This window comes from Drosophila simulans, chromosome 3R, assembly GCF_016746395.2.
Source record: "Drosophila simulans strain w501 chromosome 3R, Prin_Dsim_3.1, whole genome shotgun sequence".
NCBI lineage: Eukaryota > Metazoa > Arthropoda > Insecta > Diptera > Drosophilidae > Drosophila > Drosophila simulans.
This window is the reverse complement of record NC_052523.2, coordinates 26023782-26040895: the sequence shown is the minus strand read 5'-3', so window position 1 is coordinate 26040895 and position 17114 is coordinate 26023782. Positions and strand designations below refer to the sequence as shown.

Here is a 17114-nt window from a genome sequence, read left to right as displayed (position 1 = left end):
TAACTCACAAGGGTCCTTAAAAGCTAAATAAGGCAGGAGTTCTGTTGGAGGCCAATGAATCATTGAGTGCAACCCAGTTGTACACTGCAGAAAATCATGTACACACTCAAGATAGCATCTAGTTTATGGGAACTTATGAGAAGAATGTGCATTTAGCCACATTTGTGCAATGAGCAGTACCTTTATATAATTACGAGAATGCCATCCAGGTATTTTCAGCTATGGTCTCTAATTAATTCGCACTTAATGAGTTCCTCCTGGCAGCTGTGACTTTAATTTTGAAATTCCTTGGGCCACCACCACCACTTCCTTCCTGTTCCCCTGGAAGCCATGCGAGTGGAGTGCATTGGCCCCGCTAAAAACACAGTACGACTTGAACACGTACGATGCCATTCCGCCCGGAGCTCCATTGAACCCCACCTTTCGAACACACATCCATCTCAAAGGGCTGCTCCGTGGAAGTGGGCTTGTTCCATTTCCTTTGCTCCGCCTTTGGCCAGGAGCTGGCATTTAGTTCCAAGTGCATTGACATACAAAAGCCCTGCGAGCGCCCTGAAGTAGGCAACATTCAACATTCAAGGCTCAAGACGCTCGGCTGCCAAGGACGAGTTGGGATTCCATGGGGTCTTAGGTGTCCCCACCGTTCAGATTAATCAATATTCATCAATCACAAAGTCAGAATCACTGACCCAGTGCCCAAAAGTCATTCGAAACCATTTCAATTCCGTACATACTAGACTGTAAACTGCAGGTGTGGTGTGTTTCCTGCCTGTTGGTTAGCCAAAAGCTTAAAAGCTTGCCTTTTCTCCTATTTTTGAGGGCTGTTTACTTGGAACAGCCAGATTTTGAATAGCTTTTCTCTGTGAATCGTTCTAGGATATGAACCCAAGTCCATGAATCCTATTTACGCGCAAATTAACACCATCCTTCTTCTTTATGAATATTAAGTAGCTTTGACTTTTGGCTTGAATAGGTGTCAAAAAGTATGCAAAGTGCGTACATCCTAGGGATTTTGGACATTGATCTGTATTGCTGGGTACTATTAGACACCTATTTAATTTCATCCAAATATGAGCAGATAATACTGTTCCATTGAGCACCTTTTGCACTTCACTTACATATAAACCCACTGGGCAGTATGGATTTTCATACATCAAAGTGGTGCGATTCCGTTGCTGGGGCTTCGAAAATCGAAAGTCGCTCATCACGTGCCCTGCAACCACAAATGGACTATAGATTCCTGGGCTGAAATCGCTGAAATCGGTTGCTGCCTCCAAATGCAGCCCCACAACTACCGAAGTGCGGTCAAATGGGCCCATTGACTTGGGGTTCGCCCACACATTGACCGAGTTTTAGCCACATTGGGCACTAATGTAATTAGTGGAATATAGCGACCCGTGGCTGCCACTTTTCAGCAGTGCAACGCAGCTAATTGGAGGCGGAACATCGCCACGATGGAACACTAAAGGATACAGTGCGCGAAAGGATTACGCCAAGGCTCCACGAGGAGCAGGGATAGATGCCCACAGTGTTTGTGAGATGTGAAGTGACCGAGTGATCCGATCCTGATTATCGCGTTCGCATAGACCAGTAAATCAGTGCAGATATGGGCAGCAATACGGAATCCGATGCCGAGAAGGCGTTGGGCTCTCGCCTGGATTACGACCTGATGATGGCCGAGGAGTACATCCTCAGCGATGTGGAGAAGAATTTCATATTGTCCTGCGAGCGGGGTGACTTGCCAGGTGTCAAGAAGTGAGGCCTCCTCCCAATGGCTTCGAGTAACTCGGCTAATATGATTTCGTCCTTGAAGGATCCTCGAGGAGTACCAGGGCACGGACAAGTTCAACATTAACTGCACGGACCCCATGAACCGCTCCGCCCTCATTTCGGCCATCGAGAACGAGAACTTCGACCTGATGGTGATCCTGCTGGAGCATAACATCGAGGTGGGCGACGCCCTGCTGCACGCCATCTCGGAGGAGTATGTGGAGGCCGTGGAGGAGCTGCTGCAGTGGGAGGAGACCAACCACAAGGAGGGCCAGCCATACGTAGGTTACATCCTGCCGCAGGATACGCCGCAACTCTTACTCTTTTCCCCTCCTTTGGCAGAGCTGGGAGGCGGTGGACCGCTCCAAGTCCACCTTCACCGTGGACATCACGCCCCTTATCCTGGCTGCCCACCGCAATAACTACGAGATACTCAAAATCCTCCTGGATCGCGGGGCCACGCTGCCCATGCCGCACGACGTCAAGTGAGTGGTGGTGTAGGGATGCAGCTGCTCGGTGACGTGGCTATGTAGTGAGCTTCCTCGTCCTTCGAGCGGCACGTTTCATTGTTTGTCCAATCGGCAACACACTTATGTAGCACATCGCTGAGTGCCTCTAATTTTAGATAATTGCGGGCAAATTAGGGTGAAACATTTAAACAGGGTGTGATGTTGTGTGTGGGAAGAGAAGGTCCTTGAATGTCCTTAAATGGGGTCAATTACCTGAAACCTTTTACAGCTTCATAAATGTCCTTACTAGGAGAGGAAGTCCTTTGTGCTCCTTTCAGATTGATTTCAATAAATTTATTAATATTGAACTCCTTGGCTTAGTTATATAACATCGCTTAATCTCAATTGCTCCTAGGTGCGGCTGCGATGAGTGTGTGACCTCCCAGACGACGGACTCCCTGCGCCACTCGCAGTCGAGGATCAACGCATACCGCGCCCTGTCCGCCAGCTCGCTGATAGCGCTCAGCTCCCGGGACCCTGTACTGACCGCCTTCCAGTTGTCCTGGGAACTCAAGCGCCTGCAGGCGATGGAATCGGAGTTTCGTGCCGAATACACGGTACGGTAGTAGTGTGCAATGTAAGCGGTGGCCAGTGTGCCACTAGAGTCCATGCGAATGCGAATGCGAGCCTTTGTTTGTGTTTGCCCAACAGGAGATGCGTCAGATGGTGCAGGACTTCGGGACCTCGCTCCTGGACCACGCACGCACATCCATGGAGCTCGAGGTGATGCTCAACTTCAACCACGAGCCATCCCACGACATCTGGTGCCTTGGCCAGCGGCAAACCCTGGAACGACTGAAGCTGGCCATTCGCTATAAGCAGAAGACGGTGGGTTCGAACTAATCCTTGCATAATAAGGAACTGTAAAGGGTTATAGCTAGATACTCATGTCTAACCCACACTATCTGGGATTTAATAGCTTTATACACAGAAACAAACTGATCTTACTTCCCTGCTTGAATTTAAAAATTGTACTCCCCCTCCTAGTTTGTGGCACATCCAAACGTCCAACAATTGTTGGCCGCCATTTGGTACGACGGACTGCCGGGATTCCGGCGCAAGCAGGCCTCCCAGCAGCTTATGGACGTCGTGAAGCTGGGATGCAGCTTCCCCATCTACAGCTTGAAGTACATCCTGGCCCCGGATTCCGAGGGGGCCAAGTTCATGCGCAAGCCCTTTGTCAAGTTCATCACGCACTCCTGCTCCTACATGTTCTTCTTGAGTGGGTAAAGTGGGTGCTTAATACTCCATCCATCTAAATATGCGCCCATTCACAGTGCTCCTGGGTGCTGCCTCCCTGAGGGTGGTGCAAATCACCTTTGAACTCCTTGCCTTTCCCTGGATGCTGACCATGCTGGAGGATTGGCGCAAACACGAGAGAGGTTCCCTACCGGGTCCCATCGAACTGGCCATCATTACCTACATAATGGCTCTGATATTTGAGGAACTGAAATCTTTATACTCGGACGGCTTGTTTGAGTACATCATGGATCTTTGGAACATAGTGGACTACATATCGAACATGTTCTATGTGACGTGGATTCTTTGTAGAGCCACCGCTTGGGTAATCGTTCATGTGAGTCTATATGAATCTAATGAATCAATTGGAGTTACTGAAAGTAATGGATTTCAGCGCGATCTCTGGTTCCGGGGCATAGATCCTTACTTCCCGAGGGAGCACTGGCATCCGTTCGATCCAATGCTTCTATCAGAGGGTGCCTTTGCTGCCGGAATGGTCTTCTCCTATCTGAAGCTCGTCCACATCTTCTCCATTAATCCCCACCTGGGACCCTTGCAAGTTTCACTCGGTCGCATGATAATCGACATCATCAAGTTCTTCTTCATATACACACTGGTGTTGTTTGCCTTCGGATGTGGTCTTAACCAGTTGCTATGGTACTACGCTGAGCTGGAGAAGAACAAGTGCTATCACCTGCATCCCGATGTGGCTGACTTTGATGACCAGGAGAAGGCTTGTACCATCTGGCGAAGATTTTCCAAGTATGTTCCTTTCATATCTGTGTACTATGATCATATTGGCATCCCATTTAAATTTACTTTAGCTTATTCGAAACATCACAATCGCTCTTCTGGGCCTCCTTTGGCCTGGTGGACCTGGTCTCCTTCGATCTGGCGGGAATCAAGAGCTTCACTCGCTTCTGGGCACTGCTGATGTTCGGCTCCTATTCGGTTATCAACATTATTGTGCTCCTCAACATGCTGATTGCCATGATGTCCAACTCCTACCAAATCATCTCGGAGCGAGCCGACACCGAGTGGAAGTTCGCCCGATCCCAGCTGTGGATGAGCTACTTCGAGGATGGCGGCACCATTCCACCGCCCTTCAATCTCTGTCCCAACATGAAGATGTTGAGGAAGACGCTGGGGCGAAAGCGACCGTCACGAACCAAGAGCTTTATGGTAAGTTACACTCAGAGAAATTGATTACGTTAGTTTAAGTGTTATACAAAGCCACACATATATTAATTATATTAAATTCAGTCTACTCTACATTAAAATGATAATTCGAATCATGTTACTTTTAAATGTAAGTAACATTTCGAAAGTTCGATTTTTTCAAGTTGAATCACCACCTCACAGTGAGAGGCGGATCACAATCAATACAAATCTTAAGCGAAATCATTTTCAATCAAGCCCATGCAGAGCTATCTGTGCGTCAAAGTGACGTCTAATACATCCTTTCTGTGTCCTTCCACCCCTTAATGCTCCCTGTTCCAACTCCCAGCGAAAGTCCATGGAACGGGCACAGACGCTGCATGACAAAGTGATGAAGCTGCTGGTCAGGAGGTACATTACGGCGGAGCAGAGGCGGCGGGACGATTACGGCATTACCGAGGATGATATCATTGAGGTGCGCCAGGACATCAGCTCCTTGCGGTTCGAGTTGCTGGAGATTTTCACCAACAATAGCTGGGATGTACCCGACATTGAGAAGAAGTCGCAGGGTAAGGGAAGCCTACCCACATCCAAATTGGCAACTCCCACATGTTTTAAGATAGTAGTACTAGTAGTAAATATGAATAAATATGTTGTGTTAGAAAGCTGCATAGCTAGAAAGGATTTTAAGTAGCAAATCCACAATAAATTATTACTTAAACTTAATTTTGAAGGAGTTGCTCGAACCACCAAGGGCAAGGTGATGGAACGTCGCATCCTTAAGGACTTCCAGATTGGCTTCGTCGAGAATCTGAAGCAGGAGATGAGCGAATCTGAGAGCGGACGAGATATATTCTCATCGCTGGCCAAGGTCATCGGCAGAAAGAAGACCCAGAAGGGGTAGGTCCAGTTAAATCTGTAAAACCCCTTGAGTAATGGTTGTTATGCTCAATAGAGACAAGGATTGGAACGCCATTGCGAGGAAGAATACTTTCGCCTCCGATCCCATTGGCTCCAAGCGCTCCTCTATGCAACGTCATAGCCAACGAAGCTTGAGGAGGAAGATCATCGAGCAGGCGAATGAGGGTCTCCAGATGAACCAGACCCAGTTGATTGGTAAACTACCAAAGATGTGCACAATTTATATATTTTTCTAAAAACCCTTGATCTCCGCCAGAATTCAATCCCAACTTGGGTGATGTGACGCGTGCAACAAGAGTGGCTTATGTCAAGTTCATGCGGAAGAAGATGGCTGCCGACGAGGTTTCTTTGGCCGATGATGAGGATCCAAATGGCGAAGGCGAAAAGAAGCCACTGGATGCCTCTGGGGTAAGTTTCCATCCATATATATGTATTCCAAATCCCTGGCTAATATATAATCTCACATGCAGTCGAAAAAGTCCATAACTAGTGGTGGAACTGGAGGAGGGGCTTCTATGCTGGCTGCAGCTGCTCTAAGAGCATCGGTCAAGAATGTGGATGAAAAATCCGGAGCCAGTGACAAGGATCAGAAATCCGATGGCAAGCCCGGCACGATGGGCAAGCCAACGGATGACAAGAAGCCAGGTGATGATAAGGATAAGCAGCAGCCCCCCAAGGACTCCAAGCCGCCAGCAGGTGGTCCCAAGCCCGGGAATCAGAAGCCAACTCCGGGTGCGGGAGCTCCAAAGCCACAAGCAGCTGGCACTATCAGCAAGCCCGGTGAGCCACAAAAGAAGGACGCTCCGGCACCACCAACCAAACCTGGAGACACCAAGCCTGCTGCGCCGAAGCCTGGAGAACCCGCCAAGCCCGAGGCCGCTGCCAAAAAGGAGGAGTCTTCCAAGACCGAAGCTAGCAAGCCGGCAGCCACAAATGGAGCAGCCAAGAGCGCAGCTCCCTCCGCTCCTTCGGATGCCAAGCCGGACTCCAAACTGAAACCTGGAGCAGCTGGAGCACCAGAAGCAACCAAGGCAACCAATGGGGCCTCCAAGCCGGACGACAAGAAGAGCGGTCCGGAGGAGCCCAAAAAGGCTGCAGGAGACTCCAAGCCAGGAGACGATGCCAAGGACAAGGATAAGAAACCCGGCGACGATAAGGACAAGAAACCTGGCGACGACAAAGACAAGAAACCTGCCGACAATAATGATAAGAAGCCAGATGACAAGGACAAGAAGCCGGGTGACGATAAGGACAAGAAGCCGGGTGATGATAAGGACAAGAAGCCTGCCGATGACAAGGACAAGAAGCCAGGAGCAGCTCCTCTGAAGCCGGCGATCAAGGTGGGTCAGAGCAGTGCCGCAGCTGGTGGAGAACGGGGCAAATCCACGGTCACAGGACGCATGATCTCCGGCTGGCTCTAAACCGCGCTTGGAATCGACTTGCATAGCCATTAATTAGTTAAGTCCTTTGTTTGTGTGAACAATAAACGAAACTCAAGTACCATAGTTCCGCAACTTGTTGCTAAGGGCCACCTGTTGCTAGCAACATCTCATTTGCATCGCAGCAACATTCATCATCCGCCCCGTTGTTCCGATGGCAATTTGTTTGTCTGCCATCCATCCGCCAGCTTTTCTGGCCTATAAAAGAACGTGAACTTCGACCAGAGGAATCAGAAGAACAGTGACCGTTCCGAGGATAACATCAGACCGAAAAACATATTCGCCAAGCCAGTGTTTCGTCCTAAAAAGTTTTGCAAATATGAAATCTATGTTGGTCCACATAGTCCTAGTGATTTTCATAATCGCCGAATTCAGTACAGCTGGTGAGTGGTAGAAACATTACAAACACCCCTTTAAGGAAATCTTTAACATCAAACTAGTCTTTCTCGACTAAATGCTGCAGCTATCTTTGGTTAACTTTAAAGTGAAACTAGTTAAATGCTCTTTAATAATGTTCAATAATATTTTGCAGCACCTTTAAAAGAAAAAGGTAAAGGTAAAGAGGCCTTTCCAATTATTTATTAAAATGTTCTAATTAGAAAAGTTGTTTATTATTATTTTATTAACTTCTTTTAACAATTAAAGCACTTCTTGAAGAGGCATGCAATTTAAGTCTTACACAGTGACTTTTTATATCAAGTTCTTTAAACCAAAAAAGGTGATATATTTCAAATCTAACCGCTGAAATAATAAAAGCCACTTAAGAAGAGTCAAGTAAGAAAGAAATTCAAGGAAACTCAATTGTCATCAAGAAATTCAAATTTAAAAAAGGTTTTGATCACAAAAAATGATTAAGTCACTTGAGTTACTTTGGCGGTTAGGGTACGAAAATAGCTTATTCCACGGAGACTTAAGAACAAAAAGATGAGAACCTTTGAATAAATTGCAATCCCCAAACACTCCATTCAGAGACGGACCACGACAAGAACCGACGAGGTGCCAACATGGGGCTCTATGCCTTTCCGCGCGTTGGGCGCAGCGATCCCAGTCTGGCGAACAGTCTGCGCGACGGATTAGAGGCCGGGGTCCTCGACGGCATTTACGGAGATGCCTCCCAGGAGGATTACAATGGTAAGTCGCTGCGGCCGGATACGGTTGACTAATTGGTCCTAACGCCCGGGGGATGCGTGTGCCATTCCAGAGGCTGATTTCCAGAAGAGGGCCAGTGGTCTGGTGGCCTTCCCACGCGTGGGCCGCGGAGACGCCGAGCTGAGGAAGTGGGCCCACCTCCTGGCTCTGCAACAGGTGCTGGACAAGCGCACGGGACCCAGCGCCTCCTCGGGATTGTGGTTCGGTCCCCGGCTGGGAAAGCGCAGTGTGGACGCCAAGTCGTTTGCGGACAGCTCCAAGGGACAGAAGGAACTCAACTAGACCCACTGACTCCCATCCCAATGGCGAAGCCCCCTTTTGACACTCTGAATGTCGTGGACACTTTTGTATATCAATGAGAACGCTTCTAATTGAATATTGTAACGGGTATACAGCAAATATGTTTTTCGGTCAAATATATATTATGAATAAGGGCTGGTGAGAGCTTGTAATTAATGTCCTTGCGTGTCCTTCTTGCCATTTCAAGTATGTAAATATAATAAATCATATAAAGTAGCCTGCTCAAGTACCGCCTTACAACTGGGTTGCCTTTGGAGTATTAAGAAAAGTTTATTCTAAATGTATTGCAAACAGTTTTGGTTCGGACATGAATGATACACCATACACCACCATGACCTGGCTAAGATCATCCGTTGTGGGCTCTACTCCTGCTGTTGCTTGAACTTTCGCAGCTCGGATTGTATGGCCTCGATAAGTGGTGCAGTTCCCGTTCCACTGCCGGATGGAGTAGTCGCATCCAATCTGGCCTCCATCCTCTGAAAGGGTCCTGCGCTCACGGGACGATTCAGGGTGGAGTGGGAGCTGTACATACTCCCACCTCCCCAGGCACTGTAAGTGGGCGACGGAGGTTGCGTCGAGTGCGCCGACTTGGACGTCTTCTCCGGCTGAGCGGTGGCCGGACGCTCAGCTAAGCTCTTGGGTTCCGCCGAAGGATGAAAGCTGGAATATCAAGGAATTTAAGTGAGAATTAGAGGTAATTCCAGGATAGATCCGCACCTCGGCAACCCCGCAGATGAGCCCCTGTGCTCGCGCTTCGTGGCCCTCCGATTGTTGGTGAAATTCTGGGTGGGCAGGGGCATGGGTATGTCGTCCTGACTGGAGTACATCTGCAGGGCTCCCTCCAGAAGCCCCTCGTAGTGGTTTCTAATGGCCGACGGATTGTGCAGCGGACTGGGGTTGTAGTCGGCATAGGATTGGGCCTCTGGGGAAGATCGATTGGAGAAGTTGAGTATGATAGGCGGGGGAATGACTTTACCAGGTCGACTGATATGGAGAGGACTGGAGAGGTGGGTCTCTACGTTGTTAGTAGCTACGTTTTGGTTATCGGGTTATCAGGATTGGTGCAAGCAATAACAATAACTATATCAACGACTACGGGTTGTCCTAGTAACGCGACTTGGCCCCAAATCGAACGTCGCCATCGTCCTCATCGTCATCGTTATTGTTACTCTTTGGGGTTTCTCCGCCCGGCTCACCCTGCGTCTGTTTCTTCTTGTGTCGCTCCCAGACCACGGGACCCACGACTCCCGGATCCGGATTGTCGCTGTGGGAGGCGGAACGGACATTCCTCACCGACGGCGGTGCCTTGGGACTGGGAAAACTGGCGATGGTGGCTATGGTGTTGTCCTTGCTGCCCTGCGACTTGTGGGATCGCAGGGATCTTGTGGAGTTGTGAGGCGCCACTGCGTTCACGTTGTCGTAGTAGGTGACGAAGACGGGATCCAGTACGCGGTTCAGGGGTTCCGGCAGAGTACTCTTGGGAAAGGCCCGGACCGAGGCCATTGACAGGAAGGATCCCACACTGGCCGTATCCGACTTGTCAGATGGCTGCAGATTCCGGATCATCTCGCTATTGATGGCCTCGGCGGACGCTCCTCTGCCGGTTTTTTGGGTCAGCAACTTGTTCCGGTGGTAGTTGTTGTGCGGATTGAAGGCCTCGCTTCGTTGGAAGTTCTCGTAGCTCCGGCGCATAACTTCGGGGGATTCCTCAGCAGAGGAATGACCAGCCAACGAACCCTGGACCGGACTCGTCTCCAGGGAGCCCACGCGGTTCTCGTTCAGGTAGCGCCTTCTTGACTTGTGTCGCATTTTGTCGCTCTTCTTCTCCGACACCACGGATGTGTAAACGGTTTCCTCGTGACCTTCGGCTCGATCGTACTGATGGCGCCGCTTATGGGCGTCAAACAAGCGGGCCGCCTTGTCGTCCAGGATCCTTTGGACATCGGCACTCGGCGGATTGATGGGGCAGTAAACGGAGGAATCGGAAGTGTTGTCCGTCGACGAGGAAATGGACTCTCGACGGGATCGTGTGTCCTGCGGCGGAGCTGGAAAGCTGATGCGTGGCTCCCTCTCGTAGGAGAAGTTCCTTACTCCTGCCTCCCGGGATTGGGAATGTCCTGGACTTGGTTCTCCTTCGGTCCTCTCACTGGTCGTGGGTCGCATTGATTGACCATCGGATAGCAGTTCGTTGCGGGAGGAGTTTCTGAAAAGGATATATACTTATTCCTTGTAAAAAATACTTTCATTTTGTACTGGAACATACCTGTTGACTGCACTAAGTTCTCTTTGCCGGGACCGGGTTCGTCCCAGGAGTAGTACCGCCACGAGGAGCAGCATCAGCAGCAGGATGGCCAAGGAACTGATTACCACCAGAGCCACGTTGTTTTTGACCGAGTTGAAGAATCCAGCTTGTCCACTTCGAGGAACAGGGGCCAAAGCTGTGGCCGTGGGCTCCCTGATGTAGGCTGTATTAAAAACAAATATGATAAATATATATCGGAATCATTGCAGTTAAATCAACTCACGTTCAGATTTCATATATACGGCCTGTCCAAAAGTCTTCACCGCTTCGGATTCACTGACCAGTTCCATATCCTTTGCTGCGGTTGTGGCCAAAACAGGTCGACCATTCACCAGAACCGTGTAAATCAGCTCCGTTTGGTTGGCTATCGGTCGATCATTGCTGCTAAAAAAAAATATAAATCAAACAAATATTACAACAATTCATTAAAAACATAAGATTGATGTCTATGTGAGTGCACTTTGTGGGTTAATCAAACTCATAATATTGTAACCAGTTCGGCAGCCACTCACAATTTGAGGTTGACGTAGTTGTGCTCCTCCATGGTACCGAACCCATTGGTGTTGGTGCTCCACTTTTGCACATCCGCCTCGCTAATTTGCGTTAGGTTGTGTATGACAACTCTGACGTGCTCGTCCCTATAAAGTGGCTGGGACTGGGACTGGGAATGGGGCAGGCTTTGGGGTTGGGTCTGGGCTGGTTCCGCCCCCTGTTGTTGCTCCCGTTGTTGTTGCACCGGCGGTTGCTTAGTCAACAAGGTTTCGTGCATTTCCCGCAACTTTTCCGATTTTCCATTCTGCTGTATGAGCTCCCAGGGGATCAGAGTAACGTATGCTCCATAATCTATCGATTCCGTGCTGGTCGAGGGTGTCACCCCCATTGGGAGCTGCTCCTCGGACTGCTCCTGCTCCTCCTGCGAGTGGCTGGCCCACTCGGTGTCTTCGCCCAGTCGCCTCACACTCTTTATGTAGTGCTGCTCGTCCTCGTTCTGCATGTCCAGTATTTCGACATCATCCGCTGGCGATCCCGTCGTGGTTTCCACCCTCGTCGGTGGCGTTAAGGACTTTCGACGTTCTCGAGGTGCCGGCAGGTTAACCCCTTCGATCTGTTGAGCTCCATTAATGCCAAGGTGGCGGGTTTGTTGTCTACTTGTGAGATGTATGTTTAGTTACTCTTTCATACCCTGTTTAAAATATTCTTACCTGGTAAAAGCCAGACGATATAACCGCGCCAGCTTCTCCTCCAACGTGGGATTATCCTTGGCGGTATAGAATCCCGACATGACCGTCAGTAGCCAATAACGTCGGTCCGTGGCGGAGTAGTTCAGAGGAGGCATTCCTGGTCCACCCATGTCCCAGGTGCCGCCGCCATCATCTGGCTTGCAGTCCAGGCAAATGGGTATGTCGATCTCCTGGAAGTCAATCATTAACAGAGGTCCTTGGCTCGGAGTTAGCTCCCAGCTTTAACTTACATTGTTTCCATCCACGTAGATGGTGGCCACTACCGTTTCGGTCTTGAAAACTGTTTCCTTGCCCTTGGTAATCCCCGTGTGCACCTTCTTCAGGAAATCCGGTGGCCCATCCCCCGAGCCAGTCCAAAAGAAGTCTTCCAAGTGGATTTCGTCCTTAACTTCTGGATAGTCATCGTCGTTGTTGTCTGGAAATGTCGTGGATTTATTTTCGGCTTACAAGTTTCTTGAACTTTCACCCCGTTTCCATAGAAAGTAAACAACACTCAGTATCTGATTTGATAACTTACAGAGGGGTTTTAAACTTATATTGGAAATAAATATATATATGTAGTTCCTATCCTAAAGTTGGACATATTATCGTGTCTTTCTCATCCTCCAAGTTGTATTAAGTGCTGTTTTTCGGTTTTATTACCCCTATTTTGGTAACAGGCTTTCGAGTTTGTTTGATCAATTGCACTAATGGCAACATATTTCCCGCAATGAATGCAGTTCCACCGCACAAATTATGCTCCAGCGACAAGTTCGTCTATATGCATTGGTTTTGGATGGCACCCCCTCCCCATGGACAACAAAAGCATAACTTATCGATTAGCACCTGCGTTTCCGAAAACCGAAAGACAGGAACTTGACAATTCGCTTGCGTGTTGGGCCCGCAATTAGGCATACACCTGCCTTGATTTGGCAGCTCGAATCACCTGGGTCAGTCCTCTTTGCCTTTCGGTTTTGCAATTAGCCCATATTGATTGTCCCAAATTTTTTGCTGCGGCCAGTGATGAATTTTGGTGGTATGACATGGCTTTCAGCCAGTGCGTGAAGCAAGGGAAGCGTTAAAGGTCAAAATACTTGCACCGTAAAAGCGGCAGAACCTCTGGTTCTGGTCAAATATACATCGAAATTTCACTCGGCGGATGCTCAACTCACCGTGACTCAATTGTATAAGCGGCTGACCGAGCCGCGACTTTTGCGTAGCTCCACAATTGGATTGGAAGGCCAGAAGCGAGAAGGAAATGAGCAGAATCGCGGGATTTGCTTTCATTTTCACTGGATTATTTATGAGCGTTCTGGTCACTTTCGGGTGTTCCTAATTCTGGCCGCATTTCCCTTTCCACGCGGCTACAGCAACGGTGCGATGGTGGAAAAGTACACTCTATATGGGCGATATCCGAACTATTTGGAAAAGTTGATTCGACACCGTCGAACGTCGACCGGGAACTAAACGCTCCATTGTAATCCAAGCGTTCTCGGGGCTACATGGTGGTGCGGATGCGGGTGACATTGTTATAGCCCGCTCTCTGTTTGGGCCGCTTTATGCCTGGTCAGTTACCTGGGGCAACCGACACTTCCGCGGCAACAGGCACAAATCGGAAAAGCGCGCCAAGCCACAAAAACCCCTTTTCCCCCTCAACAATGGAAAGCTTTCGCCGCCAAGTCCGACTTTGTCCCAACTTTTTGGGACAGCAGTGGATGGGTTAGATACAGCTTTACACAGCTACTACGTACAAAGCGCAGTCATGGTTTCAGTTTGGATTCACAAAAGCTCCTTTAACTATGTACAAAAGCTGGTTGTTACACGAAGAAGGTCTTGTAGAAACAGTACAACGGTATTCGCAGCTTAAAAAGTACTTCCCAATCATATACCTTTCTTTATTATTAACCTTATAGATAATAATTGAAATAAATACGAATTTATATAAATCAATATATTATTTACTATTTTATAATATTACATATTATGTTGAAGCTAATTTTTAAGGTTTATTTACATATGTACGACTAAGATTACAATTTCAAGAGACCTTCATACCATTGCTCGGAGTGCAGCTTTACTGTAAGCATACAAAAGTGTTAAAAGCTTGATTAATTAACAATAATTAGCCATAGGTTTAAACAAGTTTCTTAGCTTGCTGAGATGGCAAACCAAGTGGCAGCATACGTTTTGTGCCATACATACATATGTATCTATTGTAGTTCTTCTTCCCATTTTCATTGTAATCATTAACTTGAGATGACCTAAGAAAGGGTTGGCTAAGTATTGCAGGTGGCCTTCGTACTACTAATCGAGTAACTCGTGCACCCAAAAACACACTTGATGAATGAATAGCAATTTTATAGTAATTTAATAAGGTTTCCCAAAGTAATAAATGCGATAATTGTACCTTGCGACTTCTGCAGAAAACGATGGGCAGCCTTCGTTTTTTTACCGAAGGTATTGCATTTTTCGTTCGTCCGATGTATAGATGATTTATTATTAATAATTATGAAGACGCACTGAGTAAGTTCCCACCCACATCTTTTGCTAAACTTGTTTCCTTTGTAGATGTAGCTGCCCAATATGCCAAATACGTCACACGAGCGTACAAGGTTTCCCATGTAGGCTTACAAAAAACCCCCGAAAAATACATAAATATTACCTTGTACCTCGACTAACCATTTATCATGGAAACAAGTTTCTTGGTCTAGATGCTTCCAGGAACCAGTCTAATTTTTGAAGCTCCATTGTTCTTATCGGCGATCACTAAAATTAGAATTTGATTATACGCATGCTAAGAATTTAGCCTGTCAAATCTGGCCATAATTTTGAGCCGTAGGCGCATATTAACTCGTGTGCTTCACCTGACGCGACTTTTCTTTGTGTGTGGATACATGGATTGGATGGCATGGAGTGGCGAAAACCCACCGAATGTGGCTTGTCCATGGCTCCGAGATTCTTGAAACTCGTTTCGGGTGTCAGGTCCATCATTACTATAGAATGCGCTAATTTGTCGGGCGTAAAGTCTTTTTAAAGGTCACAACTATTACGCAACAGAAAACTCGTCTTTCCAGAGTGCGGTCCACTGATATTGAAACAACTAAACTTGATCTTGGCCAGTGGCGATTGGAAATGGAAATTCTTAGCGGCGGCACCCCACTTTTAAGCAGTTTCAGCAGTAGAAAGCATATATTTTTGACTCATTTATTTACAACTCTTATCTACAAGCTCCTTATCCAGCAGCGGACTTCAGGGCTCCAGGGCTCAGTTTCCGGTTCTTGATCTGGTAACGGGCCTTGTAACCATCCTTGTCGGCGGTGTACATGGTCACAGTCTCGGTGTCAGTCTTTTCATCGTACGAGGAGTACATACCCATGACCACCAGTTGCTCGTCGGGAGTGCCGGGGTTCATGATCACGCCCATCTCCTCGCGCTTGCTGCCATTGGGCTCCTCCGATCTGCAATCGAATGACACGTGAACACCGATCCCTGTCTATCAGGCGGAAAATACTCACGCGAAGCGGTATCCCTCCTTGGTCGGCGCCTGGTTGTAGTACTCCGACACAATGGTGGGGAAGACGAAGTCCAGAAGTCCCGCCGAGCTGTGGGCGGCCATTAGGGCCACCAGGGCAGTGAAAAGTAGCTGTGGGAAAAGAATGCAGATTAGTCTTGGATCATATTTGGAACTAATTATCCTATAATTAACTCATACTGTAAGTCATGCTAATTCTATGTTTTATAGACCTTTAATGAACTGAACTACTTTACTTAGCACTTTTTAAACTAGTTTTAGCACAGCTGAGAAATTAAATGGATCCAATAATAAAAATCCAAAAGTTAAACTGCGAAATGGACCTGCTCCGCATCTGTGTAACTTGGCAGCAACACGGGCTATTAGCACAGCTGCATCAATATCGTGTATTGGATTGACAGCCACTATTTGGATTATGCACACACTTCACATGCCAGGTTAATTGCCGCCCCCTGGTCAATACGAAGTCGTAGGTCTGGGACACGGTCGAGGCATCCGGATGGGAATCAGAAACAGTATCTGAATCGGAATCGGAATGGGGTTCCGCCCTGAGCAGCTGCTTACCAATTTCGCTGAGGCCATGTTGATGCGCGATGGAGTTACCGAGCTATACTAAAGCATCCGAAGTGCGCCCCCTAATATATAAAAGTTAGGATCTGCATAGATCTTTCAAGCTCGCGACGCGAGGCACACACACAGTGGATAAGTCATATTTTTCTACTTAGTAGCAGCCACTACTTGTAGAGTAAAACCGGTCGCTTCTCGATCCGCAAGTCAAATGCCGAAAGAAACGCCAACGCCTTCCAGTAAAAATGTTATATTTAAAGATTGATTTCGAGTAATTTTCGGCAAAGGAATCGACTTGGCGACATCTGCTCCACACACACAATGCGTTCTCCCTGCTATGCAAACAGATGGAACACTATTTCTCGATTTGTTATCAAAATGCGGTTATCCTTGGTCTTAAAGCTAGCGAAACCAGTGATTTATAAAACGATATTTGCATATATTCGAGATGCCAAATTAAACAAAATTGTTTTGATGCTCACAAACTAGTTTATTTTGGTTTATAGTCGCCGTGATTTCACTTTCTATGGTGAAGTTTAGCATCCGATGCTCGTTCTGAACAATTGCCTTTTCTTTCAGCGATTCAGGTTTCTCTTAGGAAAGGTTTTCACGGTTTTTTACATGATTGTACGTTGGGATGAGTAATTAGTTGTAATCAGCCATCAATTGTGTTCAATTACTGAGTCATCTTTGCAACAATCCCATCCAGATTCGTGTACAGGTCCATTGGTGTTGAATTGACGTGTTCCTGAATGGCAATAAAATGAAACTCAAACTTAAACGATTGCGTTTTACTCATTAATTAAAAAGTCATTTTGAGGTTCAACGCTCTAGACAGCACCAATATAATTAAATATTTCTTAAAAGCCGAATAGTCGAAGAGATTGCTCAGATTTGTATATTCATACTAACAACTTGCTATAACTTGCTATAAAGCAGGAACTCTTTAATGAATTATTTGTTTGAAATTGAAATTTATCTGCTTGACAAACTCTCAAAAAGCAACGT

The 17114-nt window shown here is 47.4% G+C and overlaps 4 protein-coding genes across 6 annotated transcripts; 2 read left to right on the top strand and 2 right to left on the bottom strand.

Annotated features, from left to right (window-relative positions):
- The first annotated feature begins 1412 nt into the window (after positions 1 to 1412).
- LOC6730133 (transient receptor potential protein) lies at positions 1413 to 7102 on the top strand. Its single transcript, XM_016174305.3, has 14 exons — positions 1413 to 1755; positions 1814 to 2051; positions 2113 to 2255; positions 2635 to 2836; positions 2931 to 3107; positions 3267 to 3501; positions 3557 to 3855; positions 3913 to 4280; positions 4343 to 4700; positions 5026 to 5245; positions 5411 to 5576; positions 5632 to 5792; positions 5854 to 6005; positions 6068 to 7102. The coding sequence occupies exons 1-14, from the start codon at positions 1607 to 1609 to the stop codon at positions 7016 to 7018; spliced, it is 3819 nt and encodes a 1272-aa protein (XP_016036900.1). The 5' UTR covers positions 1413 to 1606; the 3' UTR covers positions 7019 to 7102.
- Positions 7103 to 7257: 155 nt separating this feature from the next.
- On the top strand, positions 7258 to 8711 carry LOC6730132 (cardio acceleratory peptide 2b). Its single transcript, XM_002105387.4, has 3 exons — positions 7258 to 7419; positions 8006 to 8167; positions 8238 to 8711. Exons 1-3 carry the CDS (start codon positions 7356 to 7358, stop codon positions 8465 to 8467), a joined length of 456 nt encoding a protein of 151 aa, XP_002105423.1. The 5' UTR covers positions 7258 to 7355; the 3' UTR covers positions 8468 to 8711.
- Positions 8712 to 8735: 24 nt separating this feature from the next.
- Positions 8736 to 13502, bottom strand: LOC6730131. 3 transcript variants are annotated; one of them, XM_002105386.4, is made up of 9 exons: positions 13180 to 13499; positions 12259 to 12443; positions 11990 to 12198; positions 11300 to 11932; positions 11011 to 11171; positions 10749 to 10950; positions 9682 to 10688; positions 9203 to 9407; positions 8736 to 9145 (listed from the first exon to the last, which is right to left on the bottom strand). In XM_002105386.4, exons 1-9 carry the CDS (start codon positions 13292 to 13294, stop codon positions 8848 to 8850), a joined length of 3015 nt encoding a protein of 1004 aa, XP_002105422.1. In that variant the 5' UTR covers positions 13295 to 13499; the 3' UTR covers positions 8736 to 8847. The 3 variants fall into 3 exon arrangements, 2 of the variants coding, with proteins under 2 accessions (XP_002105422.1, XP_016036899.1); XM_016177812.3 differs by having other exon boundaries at positions 11011 to 11168; XR_001599957.2 differs by lacking the exon at positions 8736 to 9145 and having other exon boundaries at positions 9281 to 9407; positions 9462 to 10688; positions 13180 to 13502.
- Positions 13503 to 15177: 1675 nt separating this feature from the next.
- Positions 15178 to 16224, bottom strand: LOC6730130 (endocuticle structural glycoprotein SgAbd-9). The gene is made up of 3 exons (XM_002105385.4): positions 16104 to 16224; positions 15523 to 15650; positions 15178 to 15465 (listed from the first exon to the last, which is right to left on the bottom strand). Exons 1-3 carry the CDS (start codon positions 16119 to 16121, stop codon positions 15240 to 15242), a joined length of 372 nt encoding a protein of 123 aa, XP_002105421.1. The 5' UTR covers positions 16122 to 16224; the 3' UTR covers positions 15178 to 15239.
- Between the last annotated feature and the right edge of the window lie 890 nt (positions 16225 to 17114).

What these genes read in the sequence shown, in the direction of transcription:
- LOC6730133 (XM_016174305.3), top strand. Translation starts at nt 1,607, where the DNA reads ATGGGCAGCAATACGGAATCCGATGCCGAGAAGGCGTTGGGCTCTCGC. An exon ending in ACAAGGAGGGCCAGCCATAC is followed by an intron (nt 2,052 to 2,112) that starts GTAGGTTACATC and finishes CTCCTTTGGCAG; the next exon opens with AGCTGGGAGGCGGTGGACCG. An exon ending in TTCGCTATAAGCAGAAGACG is followed by an intron (nt 3,108 to 3,266) that starts GTGGGTTCGAAC and finishes TCCCCCTCCTAG; the next exon opens with TTTGTGGCACATCCAAACGT.
- LOC6730132 (XM_002105387.4), top strand. Translation starts at nt 7,356, where the DNA reads ATGAAATCTATGTTGGTCCACATAGTCCTAGTGATTTTCATAATCGCC. An exon ending in CGCCGAATTCAGTACAGCTG is followed by an intron (nt 7,420 to 8,005) that starts GTGAGTGGTAGA and finishes CACTCCATTCAG; the next exon opens with AGACGGACCACGACAAGAAC. An exon ending in CTCCCAGGAGGATTACAATG is followed by an intron (nt 8,168 to 8,237) that starts GTAAGTCGCTGC and finishes GTGCCATTCCAG; the next exon opens with AGGCTGATTTCCAGAAGAGG.
- LOC6730131 (XM_002105386.4), bottom strand. Translation starts at nt 13,294, where the DNA reads ATGAAAGCAAATCCCGCGATTCTGCTCATTTCCTTCTCGCTTCTGGCC. An exon ending in GCTTATACAATTGAGTCACG is followed by an intron (nt 12,444 to 13,179) that starts GTGAGTTGAGCA and finishes CGACATTTCCAG; the next exon opens with ACAACAACGACGATGACTAT. An exon ending in CAAGAAGAAACAGACGCAGG is followed by an intron (nt 9,408 to 9,681) that starts GTGAGCCGGGCG and finishes GATCTTCCCCAG; the next exon opens with AGGCCCAATCCTATGCCGAC.
- LOC6730130 (XM_002105385.4), bottom strand. An exon ending in AAGGAGGGATACCGCTTCGC is followed by an intron (nt 15,466 to 15,522) that starts GTGAGTATTTTC and finishes ATTCGATTGCAG; the next exon opens with ATCGGAGGAGCCCAATGGCA.